This window comes from Carassius auratus, unplaced genomic scaffold, assembly GCF_003368295.1.
Source record: "Carassius auratus strain Wakin unplaced genomic scaffold, ASM336829v1 scaf_tig00214896, whole genome shotgun sequence".
NCBI lineage: Eukaryota > Metazoa > Chordata > Actinopteri > Cypriniformes > Cyprinidae > Carassius > Carassius auratus.
In genome coordinates, this window is record NW_020527846.1 from 128,244 (window position 1) to 153,780 (window position 25,537).

At 37.7% G+C, this 25,537-nt stretch overlaps 1 protein-coding gene across 4 annotated transcripts; it reads left to right on the forward strand.

Moving 5' to 3' along the window:
• The first annotated feature begins 5,151 nt into the window (after positions 1 to 5,151).
• LOC113093130 (butyrophilin subfamily 1 member A1-like) lies at positions 5,152 to 24,390 on the forward strand. 4 transcript variants are annotated; one of them, XM_026258968.1, is made up of 11 exons: positions 5,152 to 5,397; positions 6,942 to 6,995; positions 15,011 to 15,373; positions 18,846 to 19,139; positions 19,572 to 19,664; positions 19,756 to 19,776; positions 20,007 to 20,045; positions 20,295 to 20,315; positions 21,014 to 21,052; positions 22,138 to 22,179; positions 22,290 to 24,390. In XM_026258968.1, exons 2-11 carry the CDS (start codon positions 6,944 to 6,946, stop codon positions 22,928 to 22,930), a joined length of 1,605 nt encoding a protein of 534 aa, XP_026114753.1. In that variant the 5' UTR covers positions 5,152 to 5,397; positions 6,942 to 6,943; the 3' UTR covers positions 22,931 to 24,390. The 4 variants fall into 4 exon arrangements, with proteins under 4 accessions (XP_026114753.1, XP_026114757.1, XP_026114754.1 ...); XM_026258969.1 differs by lacking the exon at positions 5,152 to 5,397 and adding an exon at positions 9,987 to 10,103; XM_026258971.1 differs by lacking the exon at positions 5,152 to 5,397 and adding an exon at positions 9,984 to 10,103 and having other exon boundaries at positions 6,966 to 6,995.
• The last annotated feature ends 1,147 nt before the right edge of the window (positions 24,391 to 25,537 follow it).

The following is a 25,537-nucleotide window of genomic DNA, read 5'->3' on the forward strand; positions in this document are numbered from 1 at the left end:
TGCAGTGATCTTTCCATCCTTTAATAACCTTACTGACAGAAATGATCCTGTTTTTGTCATGTAACACTGGATCTGTATCAAATAATGCTAGTAATATCCTGTGCTTGCTTGGAAAAGGTCATAAGTGTAAAGTTACAGGTTCAAAACCACATTTTATTGCTTTTTGCTCTGAATTAAAAAGTTTTGCTGAATCCCTCAGTAAATTAAAACAAAAGAATAAAGCAGTTAAGACATACCAGATTTCATTTTTGATATAACTGTTATTGTATTTTATTATTATTTTATTTGTTGTTTTATCTAGATATGTTTTTTATTATTCTGTTATTCTAAATCCCTTGTAACAAATGTTTATTTCTTAATCATTGCTAAAAGCTAACTTTAGTTGGAATATACCACTAGTTTTTAAATGTCAGTTGTTACTGGCAAAATGTTGATAATAAAAACAGCTTCCACGTTACCTTTCGGCTCGAACACTGCTATATTAGAGATATAAGTCTCTTGTGTTAATGTAGGTGTTCCTCAGATAAAGCACATGCACTGAATACTTCACGTGAGTGTATGATCACTCAATAATGCTGTGTCTCCATCTAGTGTTCATCAGAGGAACACATCAGAACATCATAAACATCCAGGATTGGCCAAAACCTGTAGAATCAGCTGAATGCAGTCAGCCTTCACTGTAAGAGCACACAACACTCATCTTCAGCCAGGGTCGGGTCATGGGTTTGATTCCCAGTCTATATATGATCTATCTCAGGTATTGGGTCAAGTGTGTGTGAACAGATGGACTTCACCGTCCTGCAGCGTTTAGCTTCAATCTAACTGAAGTCTTCAGGATCACTAGAGAATTACAGGCAGATGTGTTTGATCAGTGCTTTATGAAATCCTCATTTGTGCACCAGGTTAAACATGTTAAACTTAAACTCTGCAGGAGCAGGACTGAGGACCTCTGATAACACGAGCAGCCTGAAACAAACGATAGCAATCCCACAGTGTCACATGACCACATTTCACTCTTTCCTGATCATATATTTACAGCTGAGAGAGATACTCTTATATATGTGTTTGTTTGTATTAGTATAGCCTACTAATCTTGTAATCACGATGTACTGAACAGTGGAATAGTATAACTGAATAAAAGAGAATGAACATGTACTGGTGTACATCCATCATCTGTTTACAGAGAGGAAATGTTTTACAGTCTTTCTAAAGTGCTAAACTAAGACACAAACATAAAGAAGTTTACTGTAACTCTTACTCCATATATCCCAGTCTCTGTTCTCGACTCGATGCTCTCTACTGTACATATCGCTGGCTCTTTCCTCATGTGTAAGTCACTGTGGATAAACATGAATTAAGGTAAATGTGAATGCTGTACAGAGACTGATTTACTCGGCTCTTAATGGAGCTACAACAGAACTAAAAGACTTTAGAAACATTACCTTTTTTCCTGGTTAAGAAACATGATATACCAAACATATTTGTATTTAATTTGACAGTTCACTGATGGAGCAAAGTTACGTGTGAAATCTTTGGTTAAGACTTTTATAAAGGTGCCTCGGCCAAACACTTTATATGGATGATCATTGTACTTTGGGGTTTTTATTTCAAATACATTTCTTTTATAAAACTAAGAGATATTCATAATTGATGTTTCAGTACGATTGAAATAATTGTACAGCAATTTGAACAAAGCAACAGCATCAATAGAAACAGTAAATAAAATGATAAAAAGTGCAGATGTTTAGCAGAATTCCCAGACAGCTCTGTTCCATAACACAGACTGGGACTATTAATATATGACTGTTTTAATATGCTTTAATATCAGATAAAGCACCAGGAATCATATCATAATAACACATGAGATGTTGATTTATGCTCAGTGTTTTTATATCACAGTTTTCTGTGAGGAAGAGAACTTCTTTCTGTCTATTCTAATCGGAGTTTATTAAAGTATTTTCTATAATATGACACTAGTTTGGTCTTTTGTTAGCTAAAAAACTCAAATTTTGATTTCAGAGTTCACTTTTATTAATAGTAAAGAAAGAATGAATTATTTTCTAATGCTATTAAAGGATCAAACCCAACAGGTTTAAACTAAACAGACCTTAACTTCTCTGTGAAAACAATTCCCTCACAGGAACAGAATTATTAAACTAGTATAGCTGGCATCAATCCATATTGTCTTATTATTGATCTCCTGTATACTGTACATCACACACCGCAGGCTTTTTCCTCTTGAAATAGTCATTATAACAGCCAAAAATGAGAAATATGTATATAGCCCTCACATCATCAAAGCTGAAATGAACGCATGTGAATATATAATCAAACACTGAAACCAAACCCCAATCACTGCTGGTGTCTGCAGAATTCAGATGATTTAATCAGATATTCTGTCTCTCTCTCTGAAAGGGTTAAAATGTAATGTGGTTTATAAAGCCTGGAGAATTGTTGAAACACTGATAATTAAACCTGCCACTGATATTTTCTCTCATTTTAGACTGTGAGGAGGAAACGGAGAGCTGTTTGTTACAGGAAGTGACTCATGCGCTTAAGAAGAAAACACGGACAGAACTGGTTTGGTGAGTCTGAACTCATCTCATTTCTACTCAGCTTGTGAGGTGTAGAATAGAATAGAAGTGAACTAGTTCTACCGATTCTATCATTTATATGTTTACAGTATATGTCATGTACTGTACTGTAGGGGTTTTGTTTAAACACAGTATAATTGCAGCATTCACTCTTCTGCGTACAGTAGAATTGTTGTATGTACAGTGCCAAACTTCTATGTCCTATGTACGTGTGCTGTATTTGTGCAGAACCGAGAGGGGACTGTCTATGGAGGGCAGATGAAGTCTTTCATCAGAGGACCAAGAAGCTGCTATAATACTGTAAATACAGTCATTGCCAATGCAGTTCAGCTATCTGTTTATTTATTGATCCATCTGTGTGCATCGTGTTGCATACCAAACTTTTCCGGTGCTTTTCTTCCACTCTAAGCTCACTTTACAGTAGTGTAAGAGAAATAAAGCTCAAGGTGTGCATGCTTTCATTTGTGTTGTTTACTGTAATACACAATGACTAGTAACATGATTCCTGATTCCCAAGAACACGGTTTTGATTTGATCTCCGTGTTTTCTCTCAGGAGAATGGTCTGTGTATTAGTCAGCTTTGCTTGTGATCTGTGGCCAGAGTTTGTTACAGAAGAGGATCAGTTTGATGTGGAAGTGTAAGGTTTGACACATGACTGGTGTGCTTTATTCTAAGTGTTCTGAAGTCACTGATCAGTTTGACAGGAGCAGAAGAATATGACATACCCTTCAAAGATGCTGTTCAACAGGTCGGTCTACATCTTTGTCCTCGTTTGACGGCTGGATGTGATGCTGTCAGAAAAAACTCCGTAAATTAAGTTTCTGTTTCATGCAACACTGTTTCCTAAACAGGAAGGATTTGACACATTTGAAGATAAAAATATAAGAGAACAAAATAAATGTAATGATGCTCGTTACTTGTCATGATTATAGTTGATGAGGACAAAAAAAAATCCCCAAACCGTCAGATTCCTAACAGATCATAGCAGTGATTTCTCAGTTATTAATCTTGAGCTGTCTGTAGGTGGCGCTCTCTCTGTCTGTCAGACTATCAGTGTTGAGATATAGCAGAGCTTAGGGTGACCACCTGCTAATAAGCCCAAGGGGGGACAAGGGGTATGTTTGTGAGGGACAATGTGGGACTCCCCATGGACAGACTCACTGATAGTGGTTTACCCATTTCTAGCACATAACACCTTATTAATAATGCCCTATTCCCCTAAACATGTGTAATTGCTGATGTATGCTCATAACAGAATTGACAGATGCACTTCCACTTACGATTTACTTTAGCTATTTTATTTATTTTTCATTACAATTTATTCACTTTAAATAAATTATAGTATAGATTTATAGGATTAAAATGAATTGTAGCTGCTCAACACCACAGGAACAGTTAAAAAAAAAGTCTAACATCACAACTCAAGGGAAGGGAATTCACTCATTCACTAATCCCTATATAGTGTATGGCAGCTGAGTTCACTATATCAGGAGGGAGTGAACCAATAAATAAGTGAACGGATTCGGACAGTGACGTATAGCCTACACTGCGCGTGAGACTTGGAGCTGTTGCAAAAACATTGCCATATGTACATTTATTTTACATGTACCTAATTTTAGAAAATAATACTAATAGCAATAATACTCAAAATTACTTTATATTCCAGTAATACATACCTCCCGCGTCAGCTTTGTGGTTTCATAGATGGTATATAATAAAAAAAAATTAATGTTTTATGTTCATAATCATTAAATGCTATTAAAATAAAGTACTGAGAACAAAAATAAACACACATAAACGTTCATAATTCTGTATTTATTATGTTTAGCATCTTGACACTCGCTCAAGCAGCGTTTTGAGCTCAGATAAGATGGTTCTTGATCGTCCTCAGGCGACCGTTAATTTTACATCGGAACACCTGTTATTAACGGAAAAAATTAAATTATCCACCAAATTATAATCATTTTTTGTAAGTTAACAACTATGCCACCTCAGTAAATTAGTCAAATATTAAACTGAATTATTGTCTACATAACATATTTTAATATAAATAATGTAGGAAAAACGTTAAAACAGAAATAATAAAGATGTAAACTTCATCTCTCGCTCTCGCTCTCGCAGTAGTGCTGAACTGTCAAGTAATGTTCGTTTGGCTGCCTGGGGCTCGAGGATATAGAGCCATCAACTTTCTTTGAGCAAGCATTGATTATGCGTGACACAGTCTCAATTTGTGGGACTCGTGAATTGGGCTTCAAACGCTGTGCACGCGCTACACGGGACGGGTGGTCACCCTAGCAGAGCTGTTAATAATGTCATGAATTAAAACACACAAACATGCAAGTTATATCAGGCATTTTCCTTAATCCTGTCACTCTTTTGGTCTTTTGCTTGTTAATATGAACTCCAGTATAACACTGTTATAAAAAACCCCGAATATCTCAAATGTAAAGTTTCCCACAGCTGTTCTTCTCTTCTCATAATCTAACGCTCAGCATATTTCGGTCTTTCCTCTCATGTGATGTTGTTTATCTGCAGGGAAATGAACAAATCATCATGTGCATCACGCGCCTCACAACACACACACACACACACACACACACACACACATCGCAAATATCATTGCTCCTAATCATATCGCATTTAAAGCTATTCATCATCTGACCGTGTAGAAAAGAAAGTAAGACGAAAGGAGCACGCCTGGATTCTCACTGATCTGTGTGATCTGTAGCTTACCGTTTATATTCACACTCCTCTTACTTTTGACTTCTGTGATTTACTGTAACGGAGGAGTCGTTGTCTCCGGTGAGTTTGTTTTTCTCATTGAACAGTCTGATCAGTTATATCTCTGTTAACACTTTTTGATTGAGCATCAGTAACTCAGTGGTTGTGTGTGCGTGATCTCTGAAACTTTCAGATATAAAACAAATGAAACTCATGGAAGCCCGTTTCCGCCAATTAATAAAAAATAAAAAATAAAATAGAACAATTGTATTGCTACTTTTTTTTTTTTTATCTCCGTTGTTACAAACTATCCTCTACTGGGGTGAGCTGTAACATGGGACAGATTAATTAATATCCGCACTTTCAATTTATGCAAAGAAAATGAAGAAAATATAATGATTAGCTTTGAAAAGATTAACAATTTAAAGTAAGAAAATTAATTAAATTAAGTTTTTTAGAAACATTGTCTATTCTTCTCAACCAGTTTTTTTATATGACCAAATTGTTAGGTGTGATGTGATGTATGATGTGACTAGGTCTGTGGATGATGGCCTGATGATGTTACCACGCCCAAAATCAAATGCTTTAAAGAGAACTGTTATTTATCCTGCCATCAATCATTGGAATAATTGCCCATTGAATATACGTAAAATGTATGGCAAATGAATATACGTAAAATGTATGGCAAATGAATATACGTAAAATGTATGGCAAAGACTCTTTTAGGTACCATCTGAGAATGCACTTTCAAATTGTGAGTAAGGAAAGGACATATTTATTTTATGAATGTAATACTGTAATCATTTATTCAGACTAATCTATAATGATGTGTATTGATGTATATAATGTTATAGTGCTATACTGTTTTTATATTAAAATTATGTGATTTCTTTTTGTTGTGGACCCCAGGAAGACTAGCTCGTTCACTTTAGTGACAGCTAATGGGGATCCATTTTACAATAAACAATAAACAAAAACATTTTATTTTTTATGACTTTTATCACAAAAATAATTGCTATATGGTTGTTTGAGAGAGACAGAGAGAGGGATGTACTTTTTACTGTATTCCTATCACACAATTAGGGCTCTTTCACTCTCTGTGTTGCTCTCCACCCATTTTATGTCAATTTTGGAATATCACGTAAAAAAAAAATACTGGATGAAGATGCCAAGATGTACATAAATACATCATACATAAAAACTTACCTCATTTATTACATAAATCCCTTGATGCACAACAAAAACCTGACATGGCTTTGCCACAACGGAGGATGTGATTGGATAACTGGACTCACTGGGGGTTTAACTATACAGCTACAGCATAGCAAACTGTTATAGCATGTGAAGTGAAGTATCAAATTCAACTAGAGAAACAGCTAAGCTTATGTAAGTCAAATGATTGTTTACAACACAATGAAAATAAAATAAAATTTTTAATCAAAAATACCTTTTTAAAATCCTTTTTTTTTTTGGCCTTAAAATCTACAATGCTGCTCACAGTCACATGACATTTGTACCGTAAGCTCAAAAATGTGATGGGAGTGTATGATATACATGACAGTGTTAGATCACTTCCCCATCTACACTATTCTGGAATCTCCCTCAGAGTCTGTGTATTTCCACAGGCATGTTGCTGATAATTGTGGTTTTACTGGTGAATCTCCAAATAGAGACTTCAGGTAAGAACATGCTTGGATTTCATTCATCTTAATTGCCTCTGAGTAATTCATACACATTATTAATTTCTATTGGATATCTTGGTTACTATTAAATGTAGACTGTACTTATGTTAGGGTAAAGTGACAGTAAACTCTACACCAGTGGTTTTCAACCTGTACGATGGTATTGCAGGTGGGCCGCCAATTACTATTAAAATAAATAATAATATTGTTAATATATGTAAAAATGAAAATAAAAATAAAAGTCATAACATAATAACATAATTTCAAATATATAATTAAATAACAAAAAATAAATATTAAAATGTTACTATGCTTTCACTATTCGAGCTCGCTGATTGGTTAAAGAATAAACCGCCAATTTATCTTAGATATTTTTGCTGCTAGCTTCTGAGTACTAAGTTATTATCCCAACAATAGCGGGGACAGTTCATTTTTTTGCAGTGGGCCGCGCAAACATGTATTTGGTTGTGTGGGCCGCGAGTTGAAAAAGATTGGGAATCACTGCTCTACACTATGGATGTACTCACACCAGGCGTTCTGAACCACACTCGAGCATGTTTGACCCCCGGAGCCCGGTTCATTTGACTAGTGTGAGCACTCTGCTCTTGGGCGTGGTTCGTTTTAGCCAGCCCTAGCCCGGTTGAAAAAGTTAGGCACTGTACGTATGCAGCGTAAACACTAATCACCTGTGAGCATGGAAAATATACTGTTCTGTGTGCTCTACTGTCATCATTACGACTGCAAATATAATCTATTACTACTACTACAGTTTTCAATAAATGTAATTAAATCAAGTATATTTAGGTTTATAATGGCTCTGGTTCTTACCTTATTGATGAACAGGAAATGTAGTTTGCAAGTAAAGCTGCAAATTATTTAATTAACCTCAGCTACCTGAGTGTCTAACAAAGTGTTCAAGTCTATGCAAAAGAATGTTAATAACTAATACTGATAGAACCATGATCAGATTATAGGAGCAGGTCATTTGTAACTCTAATTATAGCAGTCTCAGTACTAGTGATGTGTGGATCGATACTAATGTATCGATATTTATGATCCCATGGTCTCCTGCTCTAGTATCGATTTTCATATAAAAAGATTGATATTTAAACTTAGTCATTTGGAGTGAGTGTTTATGTTATCATAAGCAACTTGCTGTCACCAGAAAAGTCTAATTATATCTGGTTATGGGAAGGAACTACTTCTCCTTCCGCTGGTCAGTTCTGTGTGCACTGCGGCTCTGTGACGCAGCCGGCCACTGCAGCCCTTTAATTTCCTGCAACAAAGACTGCAGACTGCAGAGTGACTATGGCTGACCACAAAAGAAGTAATGTCTGGCTGTATTTTAGCTGTAAAGACTGCAGTGTCGCTGTGTGTGATGTGTGTGGAAAGACAAACCTTGCTAAACATCTGAGGAAAAGTAGCGGCAATCTGAGGAGGAGGTCCAGGGCGAGAAGACACAAGGTGCTAGGGCAAGACAAACTTCATTCAGTGAGTCATTTGGCAGCAGCGGCAGATTTTATCCAGGTACAGAGAGATAACGTGATGGTTGCATTATCACTGACTGTGGGAAAGTTATTCACGTCTGTTAAGGCTTTCGTTTTTTTAATGTTCAAGAGTTCCCTGGAATCCCAGCATTCTTACAACAAGCTAACAGAAAGCTCAAATTGTTCGAATAGAAAACTCAAGTGAAACATGAAGTAAGCTATCCTAATGAAATAAATGCAACAATGAGTAGATTTCTCGAGATCAGTGCTAAGAGTGTATTGAGACAGGCTGCAGACAGCCCATAGTCATGGCATAGAGGACAGTAGACAAAATAACAATTTCTACCTCCATCTGTATTCTTTACTTCTGTATCTATCTTTAGCAGACAGTGCAGTGTGGCTTCATCAGTCAAACTGCCCTGTGTATCTATGTTGTTTGTAGATGATTCACATGTAGATGGGCACTTTCCTGCCAAGCAATATGAAATACCTCTAGTTTTGTTTTCCTCCAGCTGCGCTCCATTTTCCAGGCTGCTCTCTTCAGGGTGTGAGTATGCTCATTATACCATGGTGTCAGACTGTTGTCCTCAATCTCCTTTAAGTGTAAATAAGCAGATTTATTTAAAATGCTAGAAAAAAGAGCATCCAAGGTTTCTGTTACATCATCAAGATTTTCTTAATTTTTGGATGTGCTAAAGAAGTTAGCTAAATCAGTAAGATTTGTTACAAAGCAGTCTTTTGTGGTAGAAGTGATGGTTCTTCGATACTTGTAACAAGAAGTAGAATTTACAATTTTGGCTATATGAAGTTTGCACAGAATTAAATAATGATCTGAGATATCATCACTTGGCTGAATAATTTCAACACCATCAACATCAATTCCATGTGACAGTATTAAATCTAGAGTATGATTTCGACAATGAGTAGGTCCTGAAACATGTTGTCTAACACCAATAGAGTTCAGAATGTCTATAAATGCTGATCCCAATGCATCTTTTTCATTATCAACATGGATATTAAAATCACCAACTATTAAGACTTTATCTGCAGCCAGAACTAACTCGGATGTAAAATCACCAAACTCTTTAATAAAGTCTGTATGGTGCCCTGGTGGCCTGTATACAGTAGCCAGTACAAACATAACAGGGGATTTATCATTAACATTGGTTTCTCTGGATAATGCTATATGAAGCACCATTACTTCAAACGAGTTATACTTGAAGACCTCACTATTGTTTGATGAACATCAGTTAAATTGGTTTGGATGTTTTTTTGTATTTTCTAGTTCGGGGAACAGACACAGTCTCTATAGTGTGATATCTAAGTGAAAGAGTCTCTATGTGCTGAGAATGAACTGATTTCTGTGGCTTGAGGCGTCTAGCAGACGGTCGGTTTAGCCAGTCTTTCTGCTTTCTGACCTGGTCAATTGTAAATTCTAAGAGAGAAGAGTGTCACGACTCACCACCCCAGGAGGAATAAAGACCATCTCTTTCTTAAGCAGGTCAGGTCTGCCCCAAAAACTTGTCCAATTGTCTATGAAACCGACGATATTCTGCAGGCACAACTCAGACATCCAGCCATTGAGTGATGACAGTCTTCTATGTATCTCATTACCACGGTAAGCAGGGAGGGGAACAGAGCATAAAGTCAAAATGCAAGCAGATTTCTTCCTTAAAAATAGCCAGCCAAATAACAGTAATATGAGTAAAGAATGTCTCTTAAATGATGCTTAAAAGCTTGTGCAGAGGAAACAGCATTAGGAATGAAGTAATCGCTCACAGGCATGCCAGGAGTGTGCTGCTGAGACGCGGCATCTCATTCTCTCAGGGAAGTAGGGTTTCACGCGTAACCTGGAGATTTTCTCATTCAGGGACTTGAGATGGTCAAAATGCTATGGGAACAATGCCACCAGATTTACAAATCCCTCCATAGTGTGGTAGAGCACAGCTAAAGTAAAAGAAAGGAGCCAAAGTGGCACACAATGCATGTAGGAAACTGTGCCTTGGTAGTAAAAAAACGACATGGTTTTGTAGCGTATAGTGTCACAAACAGAAAGAGACCAACCATTAAAAAAAGTGAAAGATAGGCAGAAGATTTCATATTTTTTTTATATTTGTGTGTTTTTTTTTTGTTTGTTTTTTTTTTTTAGAAAAAAAAACAGTTTTATGTTGAATGTGCCTATATCTGCATGATTTTAGCGCAAATTAGCATGCCATTACTGTGTAATCAGTAATGTGAATTTAATTAATCACAGCTATCAATGTGAATGCCAACCAAATGAATAGAGTGTGATGAATTACTTTATGGTGTATTTATATGATTACCATCTCTATAACTTGCCATCTGCACATCAGCACATGATAGTTGACTATATGACCAGAATTCATTGTTAATACTGCATTTCTAGCAATCTCAGGATGTTCTGTAATTGGCATACAAAGTTAAATCTTTTTTATTTTTCTTACTCAAATTATTCCTATTGTATTTTTCTAGTGCTCAAATAAATCACTTATATGATATTTCTGTCTATTGTTTTATAATTGAAAAAGTGGTATGTTTAATGACTAAAATAGTTTGTAGAATCCTTCAATACAGTTGGTAAATATTTTTTATATTTTGTGGTGGGGGGGGGGACTTGACATAGCATCAGAAAAATGATTGCAGGAATCACATTTTTCATGGAATCTTCTTCAGATTTGAAATATAAACTCATGAGACATTTGACTTTCAACCCATTCAACCTTTTCTAGATTGGTACAGGACTTAATTTATGTATTTATATATCAAATAAAAAAACAATCAGTGTGTAAACAATATATTTTTCTCTTTTGATGTGTATAACATACTGAAGTAAGAAACTGTTACAATTTTAAGTTAGGTAGGGCACTTTCTGCTGTGAGTCACATAGTGAGGGGGGTCTGGTTAACAGGTTAACTGGGTTGAGCTGGCGGTCTACGCACCGAGAAGTGGAAAGCTTCTACTTCAAGGTATACATTTCCATGTAGAGGGAGCTCTGGATTGGAGGATGGTCTCAACAAACTTGGTTGAGAGACTAGAAGCTACGAGTTGTGCCCCCTCAGAGGCCACACCTATGTCTTCCACAGCTCCCACTGGCATTTGGAGATCTTATCCTCCACCTGTGAGAGGAGATCCCTCCTGATGGAAATCTCCCATGGAGAGCCATCAAAAATTTAAATCAGGTCCGAGAACCATACTTGGCCCAGCCAGATATTAGCAGCAGATGGACCCTGTATTGGAATGTCATCTGAGCCTGGCCAAAAACTCTCCGTATCTACTTCACCACCACGAGGTGAAGCATCCATTTCCAGGGCTTCGGCCCCTGCCTCGACAGGATGTCTACTCCTATATTGAGATGCCCAGAGATGTGAACTTCACTCAGCAAGAGGAGTTTGTCCTGGGACCACAGAAGGATCTGACGTTCCAGCTTGTAGGCACAAACACAGACCTCCCTGGTGATTCATATAGGAGACCATCACTGTGTTGTCGGTGTGCACCAACACATGATGATATCTTAGGCCGGTGACACACTGGCTGCATGGCGTGAGCATGGCGTTTCTGCTGCGTGTCAGTTGCGTGGCGGCTGCTTCGTGTTTTCTGTGTCTTTACACACCAGAATCGTGCCTGATGAGGCGCTGGCGCGCTGCTGCTGGTGTAGGTGACATAGTGGGAGGCCGCCGACCGACCAGGCTCTTGTCTTCATGACAACAATATCAACTTTTTTTACACGCCTGCACCTTCATGTTAAAGCATAAATATAAAGCCTATTGATAAAGGACACCGTCAACAGTATTGACTGCAAAATAGACTATGTTTGACAGGTGCAATATTTGGAAATCGATAATTATTTATTTATTTTTTAAATTACATTTATATCTGAATTTATGTAAACTTATAGACTTTCAAACATCAAAATGTCATTTTGTACACAAATACACAGTATAAACATATTTTCCTATTCGTTTTTCCTGGAAACGCTTCCAACACGCTTGCATGTCGCGTAAAAAATAGGCGTCGGTTCTATTTGTAGCATGCATGCGTTTTCCGTGCATCTCACACAGGCAGTCTGCAAGCTGTAACCTGTTAACATGGGAGCCGAATTAAAAACGGATACGCCACGCATCCAGTGTGTCACCGGCCTTAGATCTTGGAGAAGGTATTTCAATGATAGAAACACGGCCAGCATTTCCAGCCGGTTGGTGTGCCACATGAGATGGCAACTGGTCCACAAACTGTGGGCTGACTGTCCACTCAAGCGTCTGTCGCTAGTGTTATTCAGGGATAAGGAGCTCCCAGCACTGGGCAATTAGCCAAGGTTTCCTCCATGTCTATGGCATGAAGGCAGGGCAGCGTGACACTGAGCATGAAAAGTGGGTTTCCCCTTGGGAAACTGCTCTTACTTTCGTGACTGCAGTGAGGATTGACTCGATCTGAGCAGGAGAAAGACATGCCTGCATCATGATAGAATGCCACAACACGCCCAGATAAGTGGTCCTCTGTAATGGAGAAAGTAGGGCTGTGCAAAAAATCGAATGCGATTTTCATGCACATCTCATCAGTAAAGACGCTCCTGTTATTAGAAGTACGTGCGTTCAGATCAGGGTTGCCACGTTTTCACAACGAATCCTGCCCAGTTGCTTGCTTCTCACAACTAGTCCAAAACTAGCCCAATCACGTTTCCAGGAGGTTCCCTGATAAAAAAATTGCTTTCCAGGATTAAAATGTAAGTTTTATGGCATGGTTGCCTTGGTAAAGTTCGCATTTTAGGGGCTAAATATCACGTTATTTGTATTGGGGTCGCTTCGACCCAAAAATGAAAAACAACCACAGACTTGGCAACATTGTTTGGCATTTACTACTACGAGCCGTAATTCACTGACAATCTACACAAAATCGATTTTAAAATCGGTGACGATTCTTTGTTGATTTTGAAAGCGATTTTGTGTCAGTTGTCGGTAGACTACAGCTCTGTGTAGTAACTGCCGCTCCACCTGAACCAGTGTTGCCAAGTCTGCGGTTGTTTTTCATGTTCGCGGTTTGAATCAACCCCAATACCAATAACGTAATATATTTATCCCCTAAAATGCGAATTTTACCAAGACAACCATGCCAAAAAACAAACCGTATATTTTAACCCCAGGAAGCATTTTTTTTTATTTATCTGGGAACCTCCTGGAATCGCGATTAGTTTTGGACTAGTTTTGAGAAGCAACAGGGCAGGGTTTGTTGTGAAAACCTGGCAACCCTGATCTGAACACTCGTGCTGGAGATAATACTTCTAATTAAAGGAGCGCCTTTACTGATGAGATGTGCATGAAAATCGCACTCGATTTTTTGCACAGCCCTAGGAGAAAGCACAATTTTCTTGGCTTTATGTCTTAACCTCAGCTCTTTCATGTGAGAACGCCTTCTCAGTGCTAAACTGCCATCTGTTCAGATTGAGCTAATATCAACCAATCAATCATCAATGTGGTTGAGTATGAAGATGCCCTGGAGTCACAGAGGAGCCAGTGCAGCATCCACACACTAGATAAAAGTGAAGGATGAGAGTGTAAGACCTAAGAGAAGAACCCCTTTTGCCCCCTTATGCCAACCTATGGAACCTGCTGTGATGTGGAAGGATGGAGATAGGCCAAGCTCTAGGAATGGAGGCCTCAGCATAATGACTCTCTAAAGTGAAAGAAGGCCTCTACACCCCACGCTAACCTGCGTAGCGGAGCTCTGGCAAGCGGAGGCCTCAGAAACTCTCTGTATTGAGAGGGGACCTGACAACACTCAGAAAAACGGCCACTCTTGGAGTAGAGGTCTCAGCTTAACAAAACTCTCTAAAGCGAGAGGAGGCCTCTCGCAATGCAACCTTCCATTCTTATTTGGAACAGTGAAGTACTGGCTGTAGAACTCATACTCCCTGTTGAGATGAGGGACCACCTCTTGATACTGAACTCTGGTATAGTCAAAGTGGATAGATTGGTGCCCTGAAGCGGCGAACTGGCAGGGGATGGCTGAACTAGACGAAGACTATCCAGTGAGAATGGTGGTCTTCACAAATGCCTTCCGCTATAAGCCTTCTGCCTGGGAATGCAACTCTAACTCTTAATTCAGGGGAGTATAAAAAGTGATGCTCCCTGATCAGAAGCTTGAAGACAGTAGGTTGGGATTGCTTTTGCCCAGCAGAAGAAGAACGTCACATACACCTAGGATGATTCGAGGGTGAGTAGAAGATGGAACAATTTGAATTCTCAGGTGAACTGATAACACGGGTTTCAGAGCATGGTCACACTGAAGGCGTTTCCATAGCTTTTCGTTACAATTTGAGTTGCTGAAGGCAATACTAAACTCTACACTATCTGTACTACTCATTGCATGTCTATAACCACTAAGTCAAAATATAAGCAGATAAAAAAAATTATAATAATAGAACTAGCCAGTTTTGCACATTTGTAAATGTGACTGCACCTTAAATATTTGTTGTAAATGATTAATTAATTCTCTCTCTCTCTCTCTCAGTGTCGTTGACTGTGGTGGTTCCTCCTGATCCTATAGTGGCTCATGTGGGATCCACAGTGACTCTTCCCTGCTGGATCTCTCCTCCTGAGAACGCTGGAGCTCTGGAGATCCGCTGGTACCGTCAGGATCAGTTCAGCAACCCTGTTCTCCTCTATAATCATGGGAAGATCCAGGACGTCCAGGAGGAATCATACAGGAACCGAAGCTCTTTGACTCTGCGGTCAGATCAGTCTGGTGGACTGAAGGATGGAGATGTCTCTCTACGGCTGGAGAAACTCACTTTTCAGGATAAAGGTCCATTTCACTGTTATGTGAGCGGAGAACATTCATATGGGAGTGAAGAGGTGGTTCTCAAAATCACAGGTGAGGAAGCATCTATACTGGAGTAAAGCCATAGTCAGTCAAACATTAAAATTCTCTCCTGCATAATGAGGATTATGATTGAGGACACTCGTAATGACACTCGATGGGGATGCCTGCTCGTCAAAACTGTTTAGACGCAATTTAAGGGAAACAGGTCAATTTAGCTCAAAGGGAATCATTTAAGATTTTAAAGGGAATTTGAACAGAATCACTGTTTCACGGCTGCTCACGGAGACGCGCCTGCGATTCAGTGAACGAGCCGTTTAACATCAAATCTGCGCTGGATACTAATATCCAAACTATAGTGAAAACACTATCAATTAGCACAGTAACAAGATCGGCAGTTTAAGACATTAACTTGTAAGCACAAAACACAAGATACTTCTCTTTTCAATATGAATAAGGCTTTATTAGATAAATCTAAGACATATAAACTAATCTAACACATAAACGCACGCACACACACATTCACACAAGTTGCAGGAATATCGAAAGTTAGGGAAAGATGAGTTTAAGAGAATGGAAATATGGAATCCCAAGTTTACAGCAATACGTTAAATTGCATAGACATGAACAACCATCAATCACGTAATTAGCGCTCGCATTGAGTTCCTCAATGGGGTTACAATTATATTAGATACACCAGCACAACAAATATCTGGGAATACGTTGCCTTCGTTTGCTGTGAAAGAGACTCCCGTTGAAAGGGGTATCCCGGTGTCGCTGATTGGCTGGAAGTTCAGTTGGCTGAAGTGACGTCTTGGGGAGCCCGTGCTTGGGCGTTGGCTGAAGCTGGAGTTGTGTGGCTGGTCGGAGTTCAAACGCGCAGACGAGGTCGACGTTACAAAACTTAACTCAGAACACGAAACTCTCAAACGGAAAAGAAAAGAAATAAAGTTTGACGAGACTAGGTTGTGTTCCTTCTCATCGTGGCATAGTAGCAGCAGGCAGGCACGCTGGAACCGCGCTCAAAGAACCATGATGACTAACCGCATGGCTAGATGCTACAAGCTAAAGCTAGGTAGCAAAGCTACAAGCTAAGAGCAGGCATGACTGATAGGACGAGCAAGGCTGGAACTAAAAGCAGACTAAAAGCCTGCATGACTGATAGCACAAGCAATGCTAGACTACAAGCAGACTAAAAAGCAGACTAAAAGCCGACATGGCTAATAGCAGCAGCTAGGGACTAAAAAGCAGACTAAAAGCAAGGCATGACTGATAGCACAAGCAATGCTAGAACTAAAAGCAGACTAAAAGCAAGATTTAATCGTGTCCAAAGTTTTTAAACGTCCTTGTTGGCCACCCCTCAAATGTTGCCTTGACCAATCAGATATGGTCCTGGGGTCTGGGGCATCATAAATCATTGTTTATCTTACCAAGCATGTGGTTCTTGCCTCACAGGGTCTAATTTTGGACATGATTCCTATAACATGATTATGATATATTTTACAAATAAATGATTGTCAGGACAATATCAAGCAAGAAAATTCGATTATGTAAATACTAGACATGACTATGTATCCTATAGTTATCAAAAGACATACACAATAAGTGATTATACATGATAGTCAAATGTGTGGGTTACACATAAATGAATATGGAGTTAAGCAATGGAATGATTCATTCATAAGTCTTTTTGAGTTCATTCTGGTCCATATATAATGTATAAAAAGCAGTTTCTTTGCCATTCTCTGGCAAAGGGACTTTTCTGTGAAGACAAAGGTTTAAAGCCCTTCCCCCTTAGGAATTTCAGTCTGGTTTCACTGGCTGGGGGGGGGGGGAAGTCAATGCAAGTATTTAACTTGATCTCCTGGGTTTACATGTGATGTCCAGCGTTGCATTCCAATCACGAACAATAAATTTGACAATCTCTTCTTCGAATTAAAATTGTCAATAATTGTTCTATTGGTGTTAATGTTGAAAGCTGTTGTGTGAACAAGTTGGTTGGTTGGTTATCTTGCTTGGTTCTTGTGGCTCTAGAACTGATTTATGACTTCCTGAGGAATTCGGCTCTCGTTTCAATGCACACAGCTCTGATAGACTCTTTGATTTGTCTGATTCGACTCATTTCTGCTACAGCAATAAAACCTCAGGCCAAAACATGCTTAAAAACAGCCTTTAAAACAAAATGCAAATGTTTTATTGAAAGTATAATATATATAAATGCAATTAACAATTCATCAAATAACATTAAATATGAAGTGTCTGTAAAATGTGTTCTTGTATTAATTTGCAGTTTAGTTTGTTTTATGGATGGCCAATTATGAGACTAAAGGCATCTCTACAAATTACAAAACTGATTTGAGATCAGGTAAAAACCACTGGTCCTAGTTTAATGGTTTGCCATTTGATTCCATGAACAAAAAAAAAACAAAAAAAAAACCTCAAGGAAAATAAATGATGAATCTGATCTGAAAAGTAATTTTTATAAAAATTAAATTCAATATTAATTTAATATTGTGGCCACATTAATCATGTAGCGAAAAATCTGATATCGTGACAGTACAAAAGTCCCATACATAATGATTGCTGCAATGTCTGTAAATAATAATAATTATAATAATAATAAAAAAAAAACTTTTTCTATTTTAGACACAGATAGAATTTAGTAGTCTGTTCCTGACGTGTGGTTTACCTTGAATAAATCAATTCATTGTCCATAATAAAGTCAGATATGCCAATTATTTTCCACTTGGCATTGCAAATAACAAAATAAAATAAAATAAAGGAAAATATAACTTAAACGTAAGTTTGTTTCTTAATTAATAAAAAAAATATATATCATTCAAACAAACTGTCAAGGTACAATCATAATTTCCTGCACCTTCAACACAGTACGCACAGCACGGTCAGAGATTGTTTGACCTTCCATTGCACACCTGTAACTCATCAGCGGTTGGCTTAAATGTACTCAAAAATTCTCATATGTGCTCTAGTGTCACAAACACAAATTACAATTAAATGGCTCCAACAAACTTTAAATAACTATATGTCAACTAGCAGTCTGTCTGCTTATCTGTGAACACTTTATTTTGATGAACATTCTGCTGACTATTTAAGTAACATTTTGCAAGTGCATGTCTACTTATTTTACTAACCCTAACCTAACAGTCTACTAACAAGAGCCACAATTTGTTTTCCACAGAACTGGGCTACTTTTAAACTTTTGTCTCAATCCCAATGCAACCCTGTTTCAAGACCCTGGACAGACATTTAAAGCTCAGAACACAATTACTGTGTAAGACAATATACTTGCATTTTACAAGATGCTTTTATCCAAAGCAACTTACATTGCATTCAGGCTAATAATTTTCTCCTAACATGTGTTCCCCTAACATGTGGATTTGAACCCCCCAACTTTGTGCTTGCTAATGCATTTCTTTACCACTTGAGCTACAGGAATATACTTACTGTATGTAAGCTAGTTTTTGTGTCTGGGGAAGATCTGAGCATCTGTCTCTCCTCTCATCAGCTTTAGGATCCACTCCTGTCCTGTCTCCAGAGTCTCTAGATGATGGTCGTGTGAACATCAGCTGCAGGTCCAGTGGCTGGTATCCAGAGCCCAGTGTCTCCTGGACGTCAGATGAAGGAAGGGATCTCCGTCCTGGAGGAACGTCTCACACTCGTGGAGCAGATGAGATGATCTCTGTCCACAGCTGGACGGCCGTCTCTCTCTCAGACGCTCAACTGGTCTCATGTTCAGTCTCTCTCAGACCTGGAGAATTAAAAGAAGGAAGACTGGACATACAGGGCATTGTGTGTTCAGGTTAGAGAACATGGATATTTGTAGATACCACAAACAAAGTGATCAGATTAGCTTAAATGCTAGGCTTGTGATCGTTTCCATTAGGTGTTTTTCCCCTGTGACCTTAACTGAAGGTTTTTTCTCATTAAGTTACATTTTAAGCAAATAAAATGTATTTATAAATATAATTTATTTCAAATAAATCAGCATACATTCTGCATGTGACTTTTTTATTCTGCTCCACCAATGAACATTTTTTTTAAAAGTCATCAGTTTCTCTTACATTACCATCCAATCAATAAAATCAATCCATATCCCATACATTGTGTTCTCAGTCCTTTTCCAGAATAGCATTTTAATTATGCAAACGTTTCAAAAATATGTTTCTACTTACTGTAATTGATTTATATTTTTGAAGGTGTTTAGATACGTCTGGTTTCTATTTTTTTTTAGGTCCATGGAAGGCTCTCTTCCTCACTTTTCTCATCTGTGCTCTTCTGGGTTTGGTTGGGTTCATTCTTTTCAAATACAGACACAAACTAACAGGTACAATCTCGTTGAAAAAACTGGCATGATTATATCTTCAGATATTTTTATGCAGGTATTTTATGCTTAAGTGTTGATTTTTTTTTTTCAGGGAAGAAACCAGTCAAAGAAAGTAAGTAAACTACGTTCATCACTTTAACATCCAACAATTAATGAAACATATGAATATACTTCTATTGTTCTTATTTGTAAGTTGCTTTGGATAAAAGCTTCTGCTAAATTACTATATGCAAATGTAAATTAATTTAGCTTAACATCTGAATTTATTGCGGTTGATTAAGTGGAGTATTTGTGTAAATAAATGGGTAATTAAACCCTCAAAACGAAAATCTCTTATTTCAGTTTGTGAGGAGGAAACTATGGAGAGACTGACCAAAGAAGGTATTTAAAGAAGTTTATCTTTGCAGTACTTTTATAACGGCAAGTGCTGAAGTGACCCAACACATGTCAAATAAACTCATATGCATGTTTTAGCAGAAATCTTTCTTTCACAAATGTGAATATAAACACTTTATATAAGAAATGTCCTTCTAATACATGCTAAGAAATGTAGAGGCTCACAATTACAGCTGTAGTGTTCTTTGTCTAAAACCTTAAATTATTTGTTTTTGTTTTTATCAACAAATTCAGAAGAACCAAAGAAAGAACCAGGTATGACATCATCTCAGTTATATATTCATATACAGTATTTGTAAAGCTTGTTCATACCATCCTGTACATCTCCTTCACTTTGCTTCTTGGAAAAAAAAAAAAGTATAATTTTGCTTGATAGTTTAAAGTCAAAATACTCCAATAATACAGAGCGACGATCTACTGAATAATAACATGATAACATAATAAACAGCTTTGGTATTCTAAGGTAAAATGGGATGGTTTTGCATTTAAGCCATTTAAAATGCTGCATACAAGAGGAACAGCAAACCACTGCTTTTTGTTTCTTATTTATAGAAGATTAGAAAATACAACTGATAATCAATAACATTTGCCATTATCTGATCTGACTGTTTTGAAAGTCTGACACAACTAAAGAAATTTATATTTTTATGCCAGTTAATGCACAAAATAGATGAACATTACGAGCAGTGTGATGCTTGTATCAGACAAACCCAAAACTGAAACAAGTTATTGGCAGATTGACCTGACAGTACTTTAACACAAATGAGCTGGAGTGCAGGGGTTATTGATGAAACCCTGAGACTATGAAATTTCAACCCAGATAAAGGTTAACATCTAAATCAAATTCTGTCTGAAAGGGTTACATTTATTGTGGTTTACAGAGTTTACAGAGTCTGGAGTATTTATGAAGCACATTAATAATTAACTTTTACTTTGAAATTTTCTCGTTTTAGACTGTGAGGAGGGATCTCTGCAGATTCTGAGAAAGGAAGGTATTTGAATATATTTAGTTCTTTGCTATACTTACAGGAATTGTAACTGTTGAAGTTGCCATGCTCTTGAGGAAGAAAGGTGCACAAAGACAAAGATACTCCAATATAGCATTTCATTAAAAGAAGAAGATCCATACAAAAAACAGGGAAACAAAAGAAGAATGCACAAAGACAATACAATAACCAGCAAGGACTAAACAGAAACAGGGAGTACTTATACAAAAGCAAGAGAGGGACTCATGACTAAATTAACATGGCATAGGTGAACAGAATGAACTAATCAAGGGAACTAAGGAAAACTAGGTCACGAAACAGAACAGACACAAGGTCCATATGGTGACAGTACTCCCCCAGATCCTTTGTCTATGCTGATCTTCATTTACAAACACATCATTAAAATGAAGTGTAACAAGTGCTGCCGAAAACAGATATTCTGTAGATTTAAACTGAAGCGCGCGGCTTGAATACACCCACACAGAAGAAAAAGCAGCGACACTGTTCAAGTTTTTTATTTTACTGTTTGCTTCGCGATGAGAGGAATAAGACATAATTCACCCCAAACAGATGCTAACGCATAGTTTACCGTGGAGGTGTGTGCAGAACAACCAATCAAACCTGACTATGTCAGTTGACCAATCAGAACACAGTATGCAACCGAAAGGTGGGATTTAAGGAAACTGAATCTTTTGAACAGCTTTGCGTGAACCTTTTGGGGATCTCTGAGAATTGAGGTAATTTTAAAATGATATTTTGACAAAATGAAAATGTTTTTAACCTTGGATAGATTTAAACCTATTGTACAGGACTTATAAACAGTGATAGGAAGCTTAGAATTTTCATCTTACTGGCTCTTTAAGATTTCCAAGTGTATAATTTTAAATACCAGACATTCAAGGTCCTATACTTTTGGGCTCCACTGTATTGTTGCACTGTGTTGTATACCAGAACTAATGTGACTATTACTAAATATGGGTAATTAACAATGCATAAATGTCTATGTAATATATTGATGTCATTTGTAGATGTCCTCAATTACAGCTTGTAGTTTTTCTTTCTCTAAAACCTCAAATTGTTTTACATTTTAGTTGTGGAAGACATCAATATAGAGGAACTGAGGAAACATGCAGGTGTGGAAATATAAATTTTTTATGTCTATAGATTATACAGTATATACATGTACATCTACATAGATTTTAAGAGGATGAATAATTGCTGCTCATTTATTTTTTCCTCACAGATGAGATCACTATTGACCGTGAGCATTCACATCCAGGTCTGATTGTTTCTAGAGACTGTAAAATGGTGATGTATCGTCCAGAATATAAACCCACTGGAGAGGGATTTCCATATGAATTATGTGCTTTTGGAGCCCAAAGATTCACCTCTGGTCGTCACTATTGGGAAGTAGAGCTGGCACAAATAAATAGACCTACCAAAAACTTCTGGATAATTGGTGTGTTGAAACATGGAAACTTTCGTTCAAAAGACAGATCTGCTTTAACTCCATCAGCTGGTTTCTGGTTCTTGTGTTCAGACGGTCCTTATGGCTTTTTCACCAACACTGCTCCATTGATCAGATTCTCCCTGACACCGAGACCTGAACGACTGGGAGTGCTGTTAGATTATGATCACGGTCAGCTGTCATTTTACAACGTCACAGAGAGAAAACATCTCCTGACCATCAGCAGCAGATTCTCTGGATCAGTTGTTCCTCTTTTCAACCCTGGTGTTGGTGATAAGAGTCCGATTACCATCCTGGATTGGCCAAAGCCTGTAGAATCAGCTGTAGAATTAGTTGTAAAGTCCAGTGATAATCCAGAAACTGTAGAATCAGTTGCAGAGTCCAGACAGTCCTTAACAACAGCTCAGAAAGCCTGACTGACTAATGCAGTTTAAACAAATGGGTGAATGTACAATAAAATACCATCAACAAACTACAAAAATGTATTAGGATGTAGTAAGGTGCTGGGAACATCAAGCTCATGGGACTGTTTCTTATTAATCATGTGTACTTATAAAACATACAACTTGAACACAGTATCATCAATTCAACCAAAAGTCAATTTATGACAACTTCAGATGATGTAATCCAATCTTACAACATCACAAGCACATTTGAATCCTCCTTGACCACATCTACATACACACTATATTATGTGGGGAAGTTGTGGCCAAGTGGTTAGAGAGATTGACTCCTAACCCTAGGGTTGTGGGTTTGAGTCTCGGGCTGGCAATATCACATCTGAGGTGTCCTTGAGCAAGACACTGAACCCCCAACTGCTCCCTGAGTGCCGCAGCATAAATGATGCCGAGAGTGTGTGTTCACTGCTCCGGGTGTGTGTACTTTGGGTTAAATGTAGAGCACTAATTCTGAGTATGGGCTACCATACTTGGCTGTATGTCACTTTCACCCTATAATAAATAAATGTGGACTTCAAATAAAGTTTTAAGATACACTTATTTGTAGCATCTGGACCAATCAGACACACCATTTTAAATTTGATTTAACAAATCAATTATTCATTAGATCAACAAATGAACACAGACCCCTCAGCCAATAAACACACTAGGTGCCAGGATGTCTGCGAATGACCAGACCACTGGTTAACATGGCAACTACAACCCCTCAGAAAGATTTTACTATCTGAAAGTATGTGGAGAGGATCTTCATCCTAAGTTCTCTCTGAAACATACTGCTATAAACATTGACTCTTCTCTAATTAATTCATAGAAAAACCTTTCTTTGAATGAACACACATATACTTCAGGTCATTCTGTATGTTGTTACTGTACTTGTATATTGTCTTTTTGTCTTGTATCCTGTTTTATGCATACTTGTGATAGAACTACGGATTCATGTAATTTTACCTATATGTAATCTTACCATGTTTAGTATCTATGAATTCATCTTCTGATGATGTAAACGAGAGTGTATATAATATGTTGAATGGGTTGTTAAATTCCCCAGTATTTCCGGGAATTTCAGCCTTTCTCATTGGACAAGCTCTTCCTAAGAGGCATGAACTGTCTCAGACTTTAAAAAGGCTCATACCAGTTCTGACCCCTCTCTCTTGACCTCTCTTCGATCTGCTCCTCTTTCTTCTGTCAAGAGTATGTGAGCTAGACCTCTCTTGGACCTAAGTCTGTGCAGGCCTCACACCTTCCATTTCTCCATTCACCAAAAATCTTAGGATCTGAGCTGATGTCTCTCTTAGTCCTATTCACTTTCCACTGGGAATAAACTTCCAATCACCATCGAGTCAGGTCCCCTTTGGAATTCATCCCTCTTCAAAACCAGAAGAGTGTGATCACGACTCCTACACCACCGAACCTCCAAACCATCAAGACATTGTCTCCAGACGCTTGTTCCAGGGCAACAAAATTCAATCATTTAACGGAACGGAACAGAGGTTTAGTATAAGCAATAGTCCCCATTATAAATATTGCTGATGGTTTTACTCAGGTGGTTAACTGGCTCTTTTCATAGATTCATTCTCTGGTTTTCCTGATGGTATCCTCCATCAAATCTAATAAGCCCTTTCCCCTGTATGAGTGACAGACCTGTCAAGTATCCCGTTTTGGCCGGGAAAGTCACGTATTTTACCCTTCTTTCCCGCCGTCCTCCCGTATTAGTATTTTCCCGTAAATCTCCCGTATTTAATTTTTTTTATTTTAACCTGCGTTATTAATAAAATAATAATAATAAAAACATTCCCAATCTGAGCTCTGTCACTAGTCTCGCGATAACTGCCACCTGTAGTAGCCTGTCGCGAGGGGTGTGTGAGGTCAGGTGACATGAGTTATAACGCGGGAAAAACAACAACAACAAAAGAAAAAACCGAGACGGATGATGGATGCTACGATAAAGAGTGAAGGCACACCTGCCAAAGAACCAAAACCCATGTGTAAATACCAGGATAAATGGGACAGCGAATTTACTTTTTTAAAGAATGCAGAGTCTGCAACAAATTTGTACAACAACTCACTAAAAGAGTAAAAGAAAAGTTATGTGAAATAAAAAGAAAAATTGTAAAAGAAAAGCAATATGAAATGAAAAGAATGTGTGGAATGAAAATAAAATGTAAATGTAAAGACAAGCAATGTTAAATTAACAGAAAATATGCAAATAAGCCTTTAAATAAATGCTCTTCATATATACCCTTTTGTGTTTTCATTTGGGCTATAACACCTGTCTTAAAATGTAAGGGATACTGGAGCTTTGTTGGGGTGGTGGGACTGCTCGCGGTGGGCGCCGGAAAATTTCCCTTATTTTCAAATTCAAAACTTGACAGGTATGATGAGTGATTGTATATTTGTTTGTTAGACTAGTTCGCATAAGTGTTTAGTTAATAAAAATCTTGTGCACAAATTACACAAGTTACTGATTCTGCCTTGCAAATCAATGTCCCTTTACGATTCCATGGAATTGTCCTTTCTTAAAGGTTCAGTTAAGATAAAATTGCACTAAGGTTTCATTGGACGAAC